General features: G+C 46.6%; 1 protein-coding gene across 1 annotated transcript in view; it reads right to left on the bottom strand.

Moving 5' to 3' along the window:
* Positions 1-11,463, bottom strand: part of PHGDH (phosphoglycerate dehydrogenase) — a 33,160-nt gene extending 21,697 nt beyond the window's left edge. Inside the window, exons 1-2 of the mRNA XM_058538922.1 lie at positions 11,230-11,463; positions 969-1,120 (exon numbers count right to left, since the gene is read on the bottom strand). Of these exons, the coding sequence (XP_058394905.1) occupies positions 969-1,120; positions 11,230-11,367 (290 nt within the window). The 5' untranslated portion in view covers positions 11,368-11,463. The remainder of the gene's footprint in view (positions 1-968; positions 1,121-11,229) is intronic.
* Positions 11,464-12,493: the final 1,030 nt, after the last annotated feature.

Here is a 12,493-nt window from a genome sequence, read left to right as displayed (position 1 = left end):
TCTTCCCCTACAGGGTCTTTTCATGTCGGGAAATGAAGGTTACAAGGAGAAAAAGTCAAGAGATCCTATTTAAAAAAAAGTCAAGATAAAAGGATTCTCAGAGTCTGTCTGCCCACAAGACCACCTGCTTCCCAGCTCCCCCAGCGAACAGACTGTGGGAGGACGCTGGAAGAGGTACAGGGACTGAAGGCTGCTGCCTCTGGGTCCAGGGCAAGAGTGAGGATGGGTTACCGGTTAACATTTCTACTGTTGGATCTTGACCTCAGTCAGATGATCAGTGAGTTAACCTCTGCCCTGTAGGGGGAAGTGGAGGGAAAGGACTTGAGAACGATAAGGTTCCCAAGCGAAGAGAAAAGACTTAAGGACAGAGAAGTGGATGGAGGATAATTTTGCCTCACCGTCTAAGTGCCAAAACAGGAGCCAGAAACGAGTGTCACCTCATGCTAGTGTGCTGACATGACATTTGCCCTAGGTTTCTGGAAAAATAGCTCTAATAGGAGTCCTTTTCCTCTTGGCCCTGGAGTGTGAAAGAGAAACTGGGGCCCTGACTCCAGAAGGGTGCAGGGAAGTGAGGAAGAGAAAGAATGTAGAGTCACCCTACTAGCATCTGCACAGGGAGACAGAGAAAAGCAGAGCTAACAAAACCAGGCTCCAGACAGAACAATGGGGGGAGGGGCAGAGTCAGAGCAGAGAATGCAGATAAATTCACTAACATTCTTCTGATTCCAGAACCAGGCTGCAGACATGCAAACACCTGTGGGGCGGGTTTGCGAAGCATTTTGAGATTACAAAGAGCTTCAATGTCAAAAACCTTCAGCTGTGAGCATTGCCCACCTGTCTGGGCTTGGCCTAGACCAGGCATCCTCCTGGAAGCCCTTCTAACGCTGACTGGGCTTTCTCTAAAGTTTTTTCCTTCCTCCTCGTGGTCAGTCTCCCCACTCACCCCCTACCCGGCCTCCTCGACTTACTTCATGACCAGGATGCCCTTCCTCGTTGCGGCCTCCAGATCCACGTTGTCAACGCCCGTGCCAGCCCTGCCCACCACCTGGAGCTTCTCTGCCGCATTGATGACGTCAGCGGTCACCTTGGTGGCCGAGCGGACGATAAGGCCTTCACAGTCCTAAGGCAGAAGAAGAAACATCTGGGTCCACAGAATTGGTGTAGAAGACCTCCTAGAGCATCTTTGCCCAAAGTGGGAGTTCCTACATGCTGGCCGACTTCAGATATATTCAAGGAAGGGAAGGCAATGGCATTTGTATTTTGTTTACACATCTGAAAGGCTCTACCATCAGTCAGTCCTGGGTTCAAATCCAAGCTCCATCCCTTACGAGCTATGAATCTGAGCTTCGGCCTCAAGTATGTGAGGAGGAAATGAGACAGGACAGGGACAGCACCTGGCATCATATCTGGCCCTGCTCAGTGGACATCACTCCCTCTACCGACACTGAGCTACCAAACGGGTGAGTTGGGATCGAATTCTACTTTGTAAGCCCCTCTGCCTGGGACATGGAAGGCACTCAATAAATGTTGGTTGGCTGAATGAATAAATGAACTGAACAAAAGACAAAATTGTTGAAAGAAAAACATTTCCTAAAATAGATCTCAAAGTAAGGGGAAGAGAGGAGAACAATTAAACCGGTCTACAGTTGCTCAGAAACCCAGGCAATATTAGACTAAAAATATACATATGTGAAAAATAAGACTTGCTGGATTCATCATAGCCACTTTACTTGGGCCAAGCTAGACTCCAAGACAGTCTTCCTTAGGCTCATCCAGAATCCTGGGGTATCTTCTCAGAGGAAGGATATTGTTGCCCAGATACCCAATAAGAAATCCCAAGAAATGGAGCAGGTGAATAAGTGCACGCTCTGCCCCAAACTGGCTGTCCCAGGTAAAGAAGCAGCAAGTGTCGGTGCACAAGCAGCAAGCTGGGAATCAGGAAGCTGGAGTTCTAGTCCCAGGTCTGCCAACGCCAAGTCATGTCATCCCCAGCCCTGGTCTCTATCAGAATAAAATAAGAGGGTTGGGACAGATGGCCCCTCAGGTCCCTCCCACGTCTGATCTTACACCCCTGAGTGTAAATCTCACTGAATTTTCCCCAGCTGGATCCCATGTGAATCTTCTCTCTTCCCTCCCTACCACAGGGATTCTGGAGACAGAGAAAGGCCAATGGGCTCCTGGCTCCTAGGGCGAGGGCCCACACTGTATTTATTGTGCACGAGAGCCCAAGAACAAGTCTGGACAAGTTACGTGGAGAGTGAGCAGAGAGGTATTTTTCTCAACTGAGGGGAAAAGAGGAATGAAGCTTATGCTGCAGCAGAGTACTTAGACCTGGAGGGCTTCCAAACACTGGAATGACTGTTCAAGAGAGGTTGCAGCGTTATTTCTCTGGAGGTGTTGCTGCTGCATGCATCGTCACTGGTTGGGGGCTATGCCTGACTGCAGAGAGCTAGATGCAGGACCCCTCATGGGCACTCCAAGCCCTTTATGTCTGTGGTTCTGAAATAGAACCCCAAAATGTGAGATTCAGGGGCCAGCCTGGTGGCGCAGCGTTTAAGTGCACGTGCTCTGCTACGGCAGCCCAAGGGTTAACAGGTTCAGATCCCGGGTGTGCACCAATGCACCACTTGTCAACCCATGCTGCGGTAGCATCCCATATAAAGTAGAGGAAGGTGGGCATGGATGTTAGCCCAGGGCCAATCTTCCTCAGCAAAAAGAGGAGGATTGGCAACAGATGTTAGCTCAGGGCTAATCTTCCTCACACACACAAAAAAGTTATGTTTACACTATACTGTAGAATATTAAGTGCCCTAGCACTATGTCTAAAAAAACAATGTACATATTTTAATTAAAAAACACTTTATTGCTAAAAAATGCTAACCATCATCTGAGCCCTCAGCAAGTCATAATCTTTTTGCTGGCAGAGGGTCTTGCCTCCGTGTTGATGGCTGCTGACTGATCAGGGTGGTGGGTGCTGCAGGTTGGGGTGACTGTAGCAATTTCTTAAAATAAGACAAAAATGAAGTTTGCCGCATGGACTGATTCTTCCTTTCATGAGTGATTTCTCTGTAGCATGCGATGTCGTTTGACAGCATTTTACCCCCAGTAGAATTGCTTTCAGAATTGATATCAGTCCTCTCAAACCCCGCTGCTGCTTTATCAACTAGTTTTATGTAATATTCTAGATCTTTTGTCATTTCAACAATCTTCACAGCATCTTCACCGGGAGTAGATTCCATCTCAAGAAACCACTCTCTTTGCTCATCAATAAGAAGCAACTCATCATCCATTAAAGTTTTATCATGAGATTGCAGCAATTCAGTCACATCTTTAGGAGCCACTTCTAATTCTAGTTCTCTTGCTATTTCTACCACATCTGCAGTTATTTACTTCCTCCACTGAAGTCTTGAACCCCTCAAAGTCATCCATGAGGGTTGGAATCAACTTCTTCCAAACTCCGATTAATGTTGATATTGTGACCTCTTCCCATGAATCACGAATGTTCCTAATTCCATCTAGAATGGTGAATCCTTTCCAGAAATTTTTCAGTTTATTTTTCTCAGATCCATTAGAGGAATCACTACCTATGGCAGCTATAGCCTTACGAAATGTATTTCTTAAATAATAAGACTTGAAAGTCGAAATTACTCCTTGATCTATGGGCTGCAGAATGGATGTTGTGTTAGCAGGCATAAACACAATATTAATCTCACTGTACATCTCCATCAGAGTTCTTGAGTGACCAGGTACATTGTCAATGAGCAATAATATTTTGAAAGGAATCTTTTTTCTGAGCAGTAGGTCTCAACAGTGGGCTTAAAATATTCAGTACACTAAGCTATAAACAGATGTGCTGTCATCCAGGCTTTGTTGTTTCATTTACAGAGCCCAGGAAGAGTAGATTTAGCATAATTTTTAAGGGCCTTAGGATTTTTGGAATGGTCAATGAGTATTGGCTTCAACTTAAGGTCACCAGCTGCATTAGGCCCTAACAAGAGAATCAGTCTGTCCTTGGAAGCTTTGAAACCAGGCATTGAACTCTTCTCTCTAGCTATAAATGTCCTAGATGGCATCTTTTTCCAGTATAAAGCTGTTTCGTCCACATTAAAAATCTATTGTTTAGTGTAGCCGCCCTTCATTGACTATCTTAGCTAGATCTCTGGATAACTTGCTGCAGCTTCTATATCAGCACTTGCTGCTTCATCTTGCACCTTTATGTTATGGAGATGGCTTCTTTTCTTAAGCCTCATGAACCAACCTCTGCTAGCCTCAAACTTTTCTTCTGCAGCTTCCTCATCTCTCTCAGCCTTCATAGAACTGAAGCGAGTTAGAATCCTTGCTCTGGATTAGCCTTTAGCTTAAGGGAATGTTGTGGCTGGTTTGATCTTCTATCTGGACCACTAAAACTTTCTCCGTATCAGCAATAAGGCTGTTTCGCTTTCTTATCATTCGTGTGTTCACTGGAGTAGCACTTTTGATTTCTTTCAAGAACTTTTCCATTGCATTCACAACTTGGCTAACCGGCATAAGAGGCCTAGCTTTCAGCCTATCTCAGCTTTCAACACGCCTTCCTCACTAAGCTTAATCATTTCTAGCTTTTGATTTGAAGTGAGAGACGTGTGACTCCTCCTTTAACTTAAACACTTAGAGGTCACTGTAGGATTATTAATTGCCTAATTTCAATATTGTTATGTCTCAGGGAATAGGGAGGCCCAAGCAGAGGGAAAGAGATTGGGGAATGGCCAGTGGGTGATGCAGTCAGAAAACACAGACAACATTTATTGATTAAGTTCATCATATTATGTGGGTGCAGTTCATGGTGCCCCAAAACAATTACAATAGTAACATCAAAGATCACTGATCAGAGATCTCCATAACAAATACAACAATGAAAAAGTTTGAAATATTGCAAGAATTACCAAAATGTGACACACAGACATGAAGTGTGCAAGTGCTGTTGGAAAAATGGCGCCAAGAGACTTGCTCAACACAGGGCTGCCAGAAGCCTTCAATTTGTAAAAAACACAATATCTGTGAAGCACAATAAAACGAGGTATGCCTGTACAGTCACGTGTTGCTCAGTGACAGGGATTCTCTCTGAGAAATGCATTGTTAGCTGAGCTCATCATTGTGCAAATATCAGAGTGTACTGAAGGGGAACAAAATTTGCCACCCCAAAATGTGTCTCTTTAACGTGAGGATTCTTTTAGGCTGATTATTTTTAAGAAACAAAAGACTCAGAAAGTTTTTCTTGGTACCTTCCCCTTAACTGCCTTAAAGAATTAAGATAAAAAAAACCTGTCTCAGGATGCGAGCTATCACCTTAGCATAACATGAACTAGGTGGTAGACAAGGAGGAACCTAGAAAGCCTGTTTGTCAGGCTCCCCTCTGTGTTCTTCTGTTTCTGTGTGGCCAAACACTTGTTTTCCAAACATTTGCTCCTTTTCACCCACCCTTGAATGGCCTTCCTTCCTTTGAAGTCCCTGACCCTTTCCACCCCCAATATCTTTTTTGTCTTTAGCCAAGGTTTGTATTTAAGGTGAAGGCTTTGGCCATTTTGGTGAGTCACTTGGTTTTCCTGGGTTTCTCTCATGTACACATGTTATTAAACTTTTGTTTGTTTTTCTCCTGTTAATATGTCTCATGTCAATTTAATTCTTAGACCAGCCAGAAGAACTTAGAAGAGTAGAGGAAAAGTTCTTCTTCCCCCACAGTACTTACACAAACCTAGATGGTATAGCCTACTACACACCTGGTATATATGGTACTAATCTTATGGGACCACCGGTGTATATGCAGTCTGTCATTGACCAAAACATCATTATGCAGTGCATGGCTGTAATTTAAACATGTCACATGATTGCAAATCCACCCTCAGAAATCCCTTCTCTTGATCGTGATAAGAAGGCATAAGAGCTACATATGACAGTGCTCAAGAATTTTCCGAAAAGGGAGAGCAAGCTGCGAGGGAGCCAGGAGAAAGATGTTCAGAAATTGACAATTGGTCAACAGAACCAAATAAGCACTAGACAAACAGACCCGTGTATGTTTGGGAATTTAGAAAATAATAAAGGTAAAATTCAAATTGATGGAGAAAGAAAGATCTACACAATAAACGGAATTAGAAAAATGTAGGAAAAAAATTTAATTCCTAAATCACTATGGATTATTAAAAATCCAGATGAATTAAATAATTTTTAAAATATAAGCATTAGAAGAAAATGTCAGGGGATACTTTTATGATCTTGGGATGGGAAAGTTTTGTTACCAGACACAGACCCTAACCTGCTTCTACGTTTGCTCCAGTAACGGTTTTACAAGCAAGGCACACATCCCAGAAACCATAAAAGAAAACAGTGACAAATTAGATTACATTTGAAATTTAAACTTCTGTATGGAAAAGATCCCATAAACAAAGTCAAAGGCAAGTGACAAGCTTGACATGGAGAGAAAACTCCTTGCAACATATATTACAGAGCAAGGATTCATCATCCAAAATGACCAAGACTTCCTACAAATCAATTTTTTTTAATGATAGAATCCAGTAAAAAACTAGGCAAAGTATGAGGAGTTCACAGAAGAACTGCAAAGTGGTTAGTAATTTATAAAAAGACTCTTAAACTCTAGCTATCAAGGAAATGGAAATTATAAAATGTGGTATTTTCAGGCATCATATTGGCAAAAAGAAAACTGGTAATATTCAGTGTTGGTGAGAGTGTAGGGAAATAGCATAAACTGTACAACCTTTTTGGAGGGCAGTGTGGCAGCGTGCAAGCACATTTTCAGTGTACATTCCCTTACCACCAGCAATGGCACCTCAGGTAACACAGAGGAAATAAAACCTCCTTTGAAGTGGTCAGCCCAGGACCAAGGGTCAAAGTTCAATCGACAAGAAGCAGGCACGGAGCAAGGACCATCCAAAGAGTCATAATCTTATCACCGTACCTCTCTAGTGTCAAGTTCCTGGGCCAACATCCAACATCTCAGGCCCAGTCCTGTTCCAGATGCTCTACTCGATCATTCCCTTGGGCCCCAAAAGTCTGGCCTCCTTGAATGTTCTCTTCAAAGGTGCCACCACCCTCCCCAAACCTTGAGAATCTGGTTCTCACAGGACAGACTGGCTGTAGGGGAGGATGTACACTCCTCAGCAGTCCACCCCATTCTTGCAGGCCCTCAGGACAAGCACTGAAACAGCACTATTTTCCTTTAACAAGCACAGCCTCTCTCTATGGAAAGAACTCCCTAATGGAGAGTTACTCTGTAGTCTCTCTCTACTTTTCCCTCAAGGGTGGTATTCCTCAAAGCAGCTTTCTTTGAAGCCAGGAAGTCTGAAGAGTCTCCAGTCAGACCAGATGTGCATTCAGAGCTCACCTGTCCCAAACAGGGATTCAGCCTGTGGAGACTCCCATTCAGCAGACCCTGGTCCCACACTGAAGCGGGCATCCCACGTGACCAGAGCTCACTAGCTTTCAAGGTCTCTTACACCCTCAACTACCTCCGCTTCACTCAATTCTTCGTTCAATTGCATCATCAATTGACTCATTCAACCACTATACGTTTATTGAGAGTCTATGTGTCAATCTATCTTCCACTGACCACTCATAACCCCTGCACTCCCAGGTCCCCTTCTCAGGTCCCATGTCATCCCTCCAAGATTTGGCTCCATGCTGCCTGCTGGCTGAGCTCCTCTCTTCTACTTATGCAAACCACAGCCCTTTGCAAATCCATCCGCATCCTCCCTGCAGTTTGCTGTGATTATAACTTTCTTCTCCAGCATTCCGAGGTCCTCACTGGCACTCCTTGGGCAGGAATGCACCTCTCCCAACAATGCAACCGCTCTGCTGTCTACTGCTCTCTGTGTGCGATGTCTGTGAATGAGCGCCAACTGGAAAAGGCACTCCCTACACATCGCTGTCCTCTCAGCTCCCCATCCCTCATCTGCCTTAGAGCTGGAAAACAGCACGCCACTGTTCTGCTGGATTTATGGCTGCTCCCAACAAACTATGCTAACTCAGCAGTGGAAACCCATTCACATTCCTCAAGTTCACACATGCTTCCTTTCCTGGGAGGACAGGCTTGGCCTTGAGGGTGAGTCTAGCCTTGCTCGAGCCTCTGACTTAAACCATTGGAGAAGTCAAAGAAACTCTCCAGGCCATGTTCCCCAGCTATAGAGAATGCAGGTAGGCAGTGTCTGGCACAATGTGTGGCACTGATAAAGTAGATGACTATTCAACTTTTGCAAACTAAATCCTAGTGTAAAGGCTGAGAACTTGTTATTTTAAAAGAGCCTTTCAAAAGATGGACTCTTGCATGGAAATTTATTCCCGTCTTTATCTTTCTTGAAATTCTGAGATAAAGATATAAATGTGCTTCAGTAAGTTAGACGCATTACCAGCATGCAGTTGAGTAGATTCTGACCAGCACTGCTATTTAATGAAGCAGAATAAATATCAGAATGCATCACATATAGTAAGGACATTATTTCATGAAACTTGAGTGTGTGTATATACATGTGTGTACACTGATGTATGTGTATACTGAGGTATGAGGAATGAATGAATGAATGAATTTCTTATTGTGGGTCATGGTCAAAGTTTAAAAGCCACTGATTCGTGGTCTAAGATTATTTAAATGTTCCTGCATATTAGCTTTATTTAAGATGTGACACCTGCTGATAGAAGAGGGGTACACAGTCTAAGTAACAGTTTCGCGAGTTCCAAACCAGATGCTTTATTATTCCAAGCCAGTGTTTTCCAAACTTTTTCAAGACCTACAGTAAGAAACACATGTTTAAACTGTGATTTTATACTCACATACCACACACACACAACTACACACATAATTGAAACAAATTTCACGACACAATACTTAGCCTTACCATCTGCCCTGCTTTCTGATATTCCTTATTTTGTTTTTTCAAATGCTAATCCTGACCCGTTAAAACAACTTCATTACCACCCACTAATGAACTGCTTCAAGCCTGAAAAGCACCGTCCTGGGAGATGATTGTACTTCTGACCACGGACTGAGAGAGCAAACTGTGCCTGCCCAGAATACCAAGGAGTGGGCACAGAGGCCAGGCCTGCTCAGGCAATGTCCTCAAGCTTCCTTCAGTATTAAAGAGACTTAAATGGGGGAGGGCAGTGACACTAACCCAGACACCTCTGCACGCAGAATAAAAAGACATAGTGCAGTTATGAGGACCCTCCTCCAGGGTTCCAAGGCTGCCCGAGGAGCCTAACCAGCATTCTGAACCTAATGTTTTACAAAGACAGCCGCGAAGACTGGGCGCTCCCAAGCAGCCCAACAATGCCCAGCGGTCAGTAGCTCCTGCCAGGAGTTCTCAGTGCCTTTAAAACATCCTCCAAGTTTTAGCTCCAGACTCCCAGCACCCAACCAGCTGACATTCCGACTTCATGGAAATCCCCTTTCATTACTTGTATGGCCTGCCATTCTTCTCAACTCTGCACTAACCCCTCCTTGTCCCTACCCCATCCCCAGGGTATAAGATTTCTAATTTCCATAAGAAAGCCACAAAGCACCAAATCACAGCAAATTCTCAACCTGTTGGTCTGCTGGAGGTGAGGATCAGAAGCTTGTCTAGAGGCACTCCACTGCCTTCTGCCCATTGCCCAGAGCCAAGGCCATTGATACCATCCACATAAAAGAAGAGGTGACAAGTGTGATGCGCCTGCCTCCCATCCAGTCCTACCACGCTCCAAGGATCAAGTCCTGAGCCCTTGACCCCACCCCTTCCAAGCTGTCACTCCCTTCTCTCCACTCTTCCAGCAGCGCCGAGTCTAGGCTGCCGGATAGTCTCATTTAGCACTAAGTACTGGGTCATCTGGTCAATCATCTCGCGTGTGTTGGCCAGGCTCCCTAACTAGCCAGCCTACAAGATTCCTGAAGGCAAGGACCGGTCAGAAACAGGGCTGGATACCTGGATACAGCACCAGGGGGAGGAAGGGGAGAAATGCGGGAGGGTCCGTGGAGAAATACAGCAGCAGATACAAGGGTAGACAAGGAGGCACAGGCAGTTTTGACGACCATGAGGTTAAAGCAACAGCAGCCGCCACTGTGGTTTGATTTAAGGGGCCCCCGGAGGAGGGAATCGTGGAGGGAGTGGATCTGCGCTGAGGTTGGTTAATAGGAGGCTACACTGCTGCTGTGGGAGTTGGGGGGTGGGAGAGGATACCTCGGACCGGTGGGGTGAAAAATACCAGGGTGCTGGGTGCAGCATGGAGCTAAGAAGTGCAGGAATGGGGTGTTGAGTTCACAAAATAAATGTCATAAGACTGGACGAAGCCACCAAACCTCGCAGGACCCTTACAAACAAGGCAGAGAGATTTGAAGTCGATGACGCTAATTGTGTATCGTAACAAACCGAGATACGTTCTTGAGAAAGATTTGCTGAGAAATACATATTTTGGGGGGGAGCTTGGGATCGGATTCTACTCCAGTCTGGTCATTCCAGACCAGCGACGAGGACATCCGCTGTGGCCGTGGGCGGAGACTAAGCCCGCACCGTGGCAGCTGCGGCCGCGTGGGCGGCCCCGGGGATCTCGGGCGCCCCCCGCCCACCCTCTTTCCTGCGAGCGCTCCCAGGAGGCCGAGGGGCGGAGAAAACTCGCAGCAGTCTTGCATCAGACGAAAGGCGGGCACGGCGGTTGCTGCTCCAGCCGGGCCGCCTTCCCTGCAGCTTCTCCAGCAGCCACGAGACAGGCTGGAACTCCGCCAGCGCCTCCCAGGGAAGGCAGGACGCAGCCGGGGGAGCCAGGGCTTGATCGCGGAAGGATCACGGGTCCCTGGTTCTGGGCTCCCCACAGGGAAGCCACTTTGATCCCCCTCCCCCAGTGCCCCTGAGCGGGGGGAAGAAGCGGCGCCCGGCTGCCAGGGCCACTGCGCGCGAAGGCGCTGGGGAGCCGCGCTGGCATCCCGCCGGCAGCCTGCAGGACCAGTTGGAGCAGCCTGCACTTTGCAAAGCTCGCGGGAAGCAAGCCGATGTGAAACACCGGGAGCAAACTGAGCGGAAAGTTTGCATCCTGCAGCTCGCCACCGTTCGTTCCTCCCTCCTTCTCCCCCCTCTCCCCAACCCCCAATTTCAAGAGGCCACAGGACTGACTGATACCAAGGAGCGGGGGTGGGGGTGGGGCGTGCTGGCCCGCGCACAGCCAGCCTGTTTCGGCTCAGAATTCCACGGAGCGCTCGTCTTTCTCCGCTCGCCTTACCTGCAGCTCGGCTATCAGCTCCTCCTTGCTCAGGTTCTGCTTCTCCACCACCTGCAGCCCTCCATCTTGCAGGATCTTCCGGCAGCAAGGGTCCAAGCTATCGCTGATGAGCACTTTCCGTAGATTTGCAAAGGCCATTGCTGGAGTCGGCTTCGGAATCGGCCCCTCTCGCCGGGCAGAAGCACCTCAGGCGAGAAGCTGCTGTTCCGGCTGGCGAGCTTGTGTAACTAGGCAGGATTCGCGATCTCCCGCTCCCCCTTTATCTCCCCCTCCTGCTTCTACTCTCTCTTTTTGATTGGACAGAAGTGCTCCAACTCTCGGTGACTCCGCCTCCTCCTCAAGGTTCTGAGCCTTCAGATTCCCGCCCACTTTTTTATTCTCGGGCAATGAACTTCTCAATCTCAGCCAAAGCCCTTCCCCACACCTGGTGAGCAGATAGAAACACAATTTACGCTGACTAGCTGATTCATATCTGAAATAAACTGAGAAATATTTGTTCTCAACCTGAGAGAAATGTTTCATCGTCTTTCCTCCTAAGGACTCATTCTTTAATTCCTTAACAAGCATTTATTGAACGCACATCTTAAGTGCAAGGCACCGTGCTGGATGCTGAAGGGGCGGGAACATCCTAAAGACATAGCCCCTTTCCTATGGTGGCCTAATATCCGAGGGTACCAAAGACATAGACACTGCAAGTTAAATAATAAAAAACAGTAGGAGGGGCCGGTCTCCTGGTTCGTGCTCTGCTTCGGGGGCCCTGGGTTCACAGGTTCGGTTCTGGGCGTGGACCTACACACGGCTCATCAAGCCATGCTGTGGCAGATGTCCCACATATAAAGTAGAGGAAGATGGGCACAGATGTTACCTCAGGGCCGATCTTCCTCAGCAAAAAGAGGAGGATTGGCAACAGATGTTAGCTCAGGGCTCATCTTCCTCACACACACACACAAAAAGGCGATAGGAAACTGTTTCCGAGACCTCACAAAGCAGTGATTAGTTCCAAATGAATGATGCAGTATGAATTATGAGTTTAAAAGAGACCAAGGACCTAGTGCATTTAGACCAGCCAGAATGTGGGTTCAAGTTCAGTATTCTCCTCTTCCTCCACTTCCTCTCCAGACTATGAAAAAGAAGAAAAGGAAAATGAGATGTCAGTCTGGCCTAATTTATATACTGACCAAGGAGGCGTTTCCCAGCTCTTAAGTCCTTATGTTTAAACCCCACAACAAACATGCTCTTCCAAGTCGCACTTGATAGAAATATT

The sequence above is a fragment of the Diceros bicornis genome, chromosome 4 (genome assembly GCF_020826845.1).
Source record: "Diceros bicornis minor isolate mBicDic1 chromosome 4, mDicBic1.mat.cur, whole genome shotgun sequence".
Lineage (NCBI taxonomy): Eukaryota > Metazoa > Chordata > Mammalia > Perissodactyla > Rhinocerotidae > Diceros > Diceros bicornis.
The sequence above is the reverse complement of the archived record's forward strand: the minus strand, read 5'-3'. Positions and strand labels throughout refer to the sequence as shown.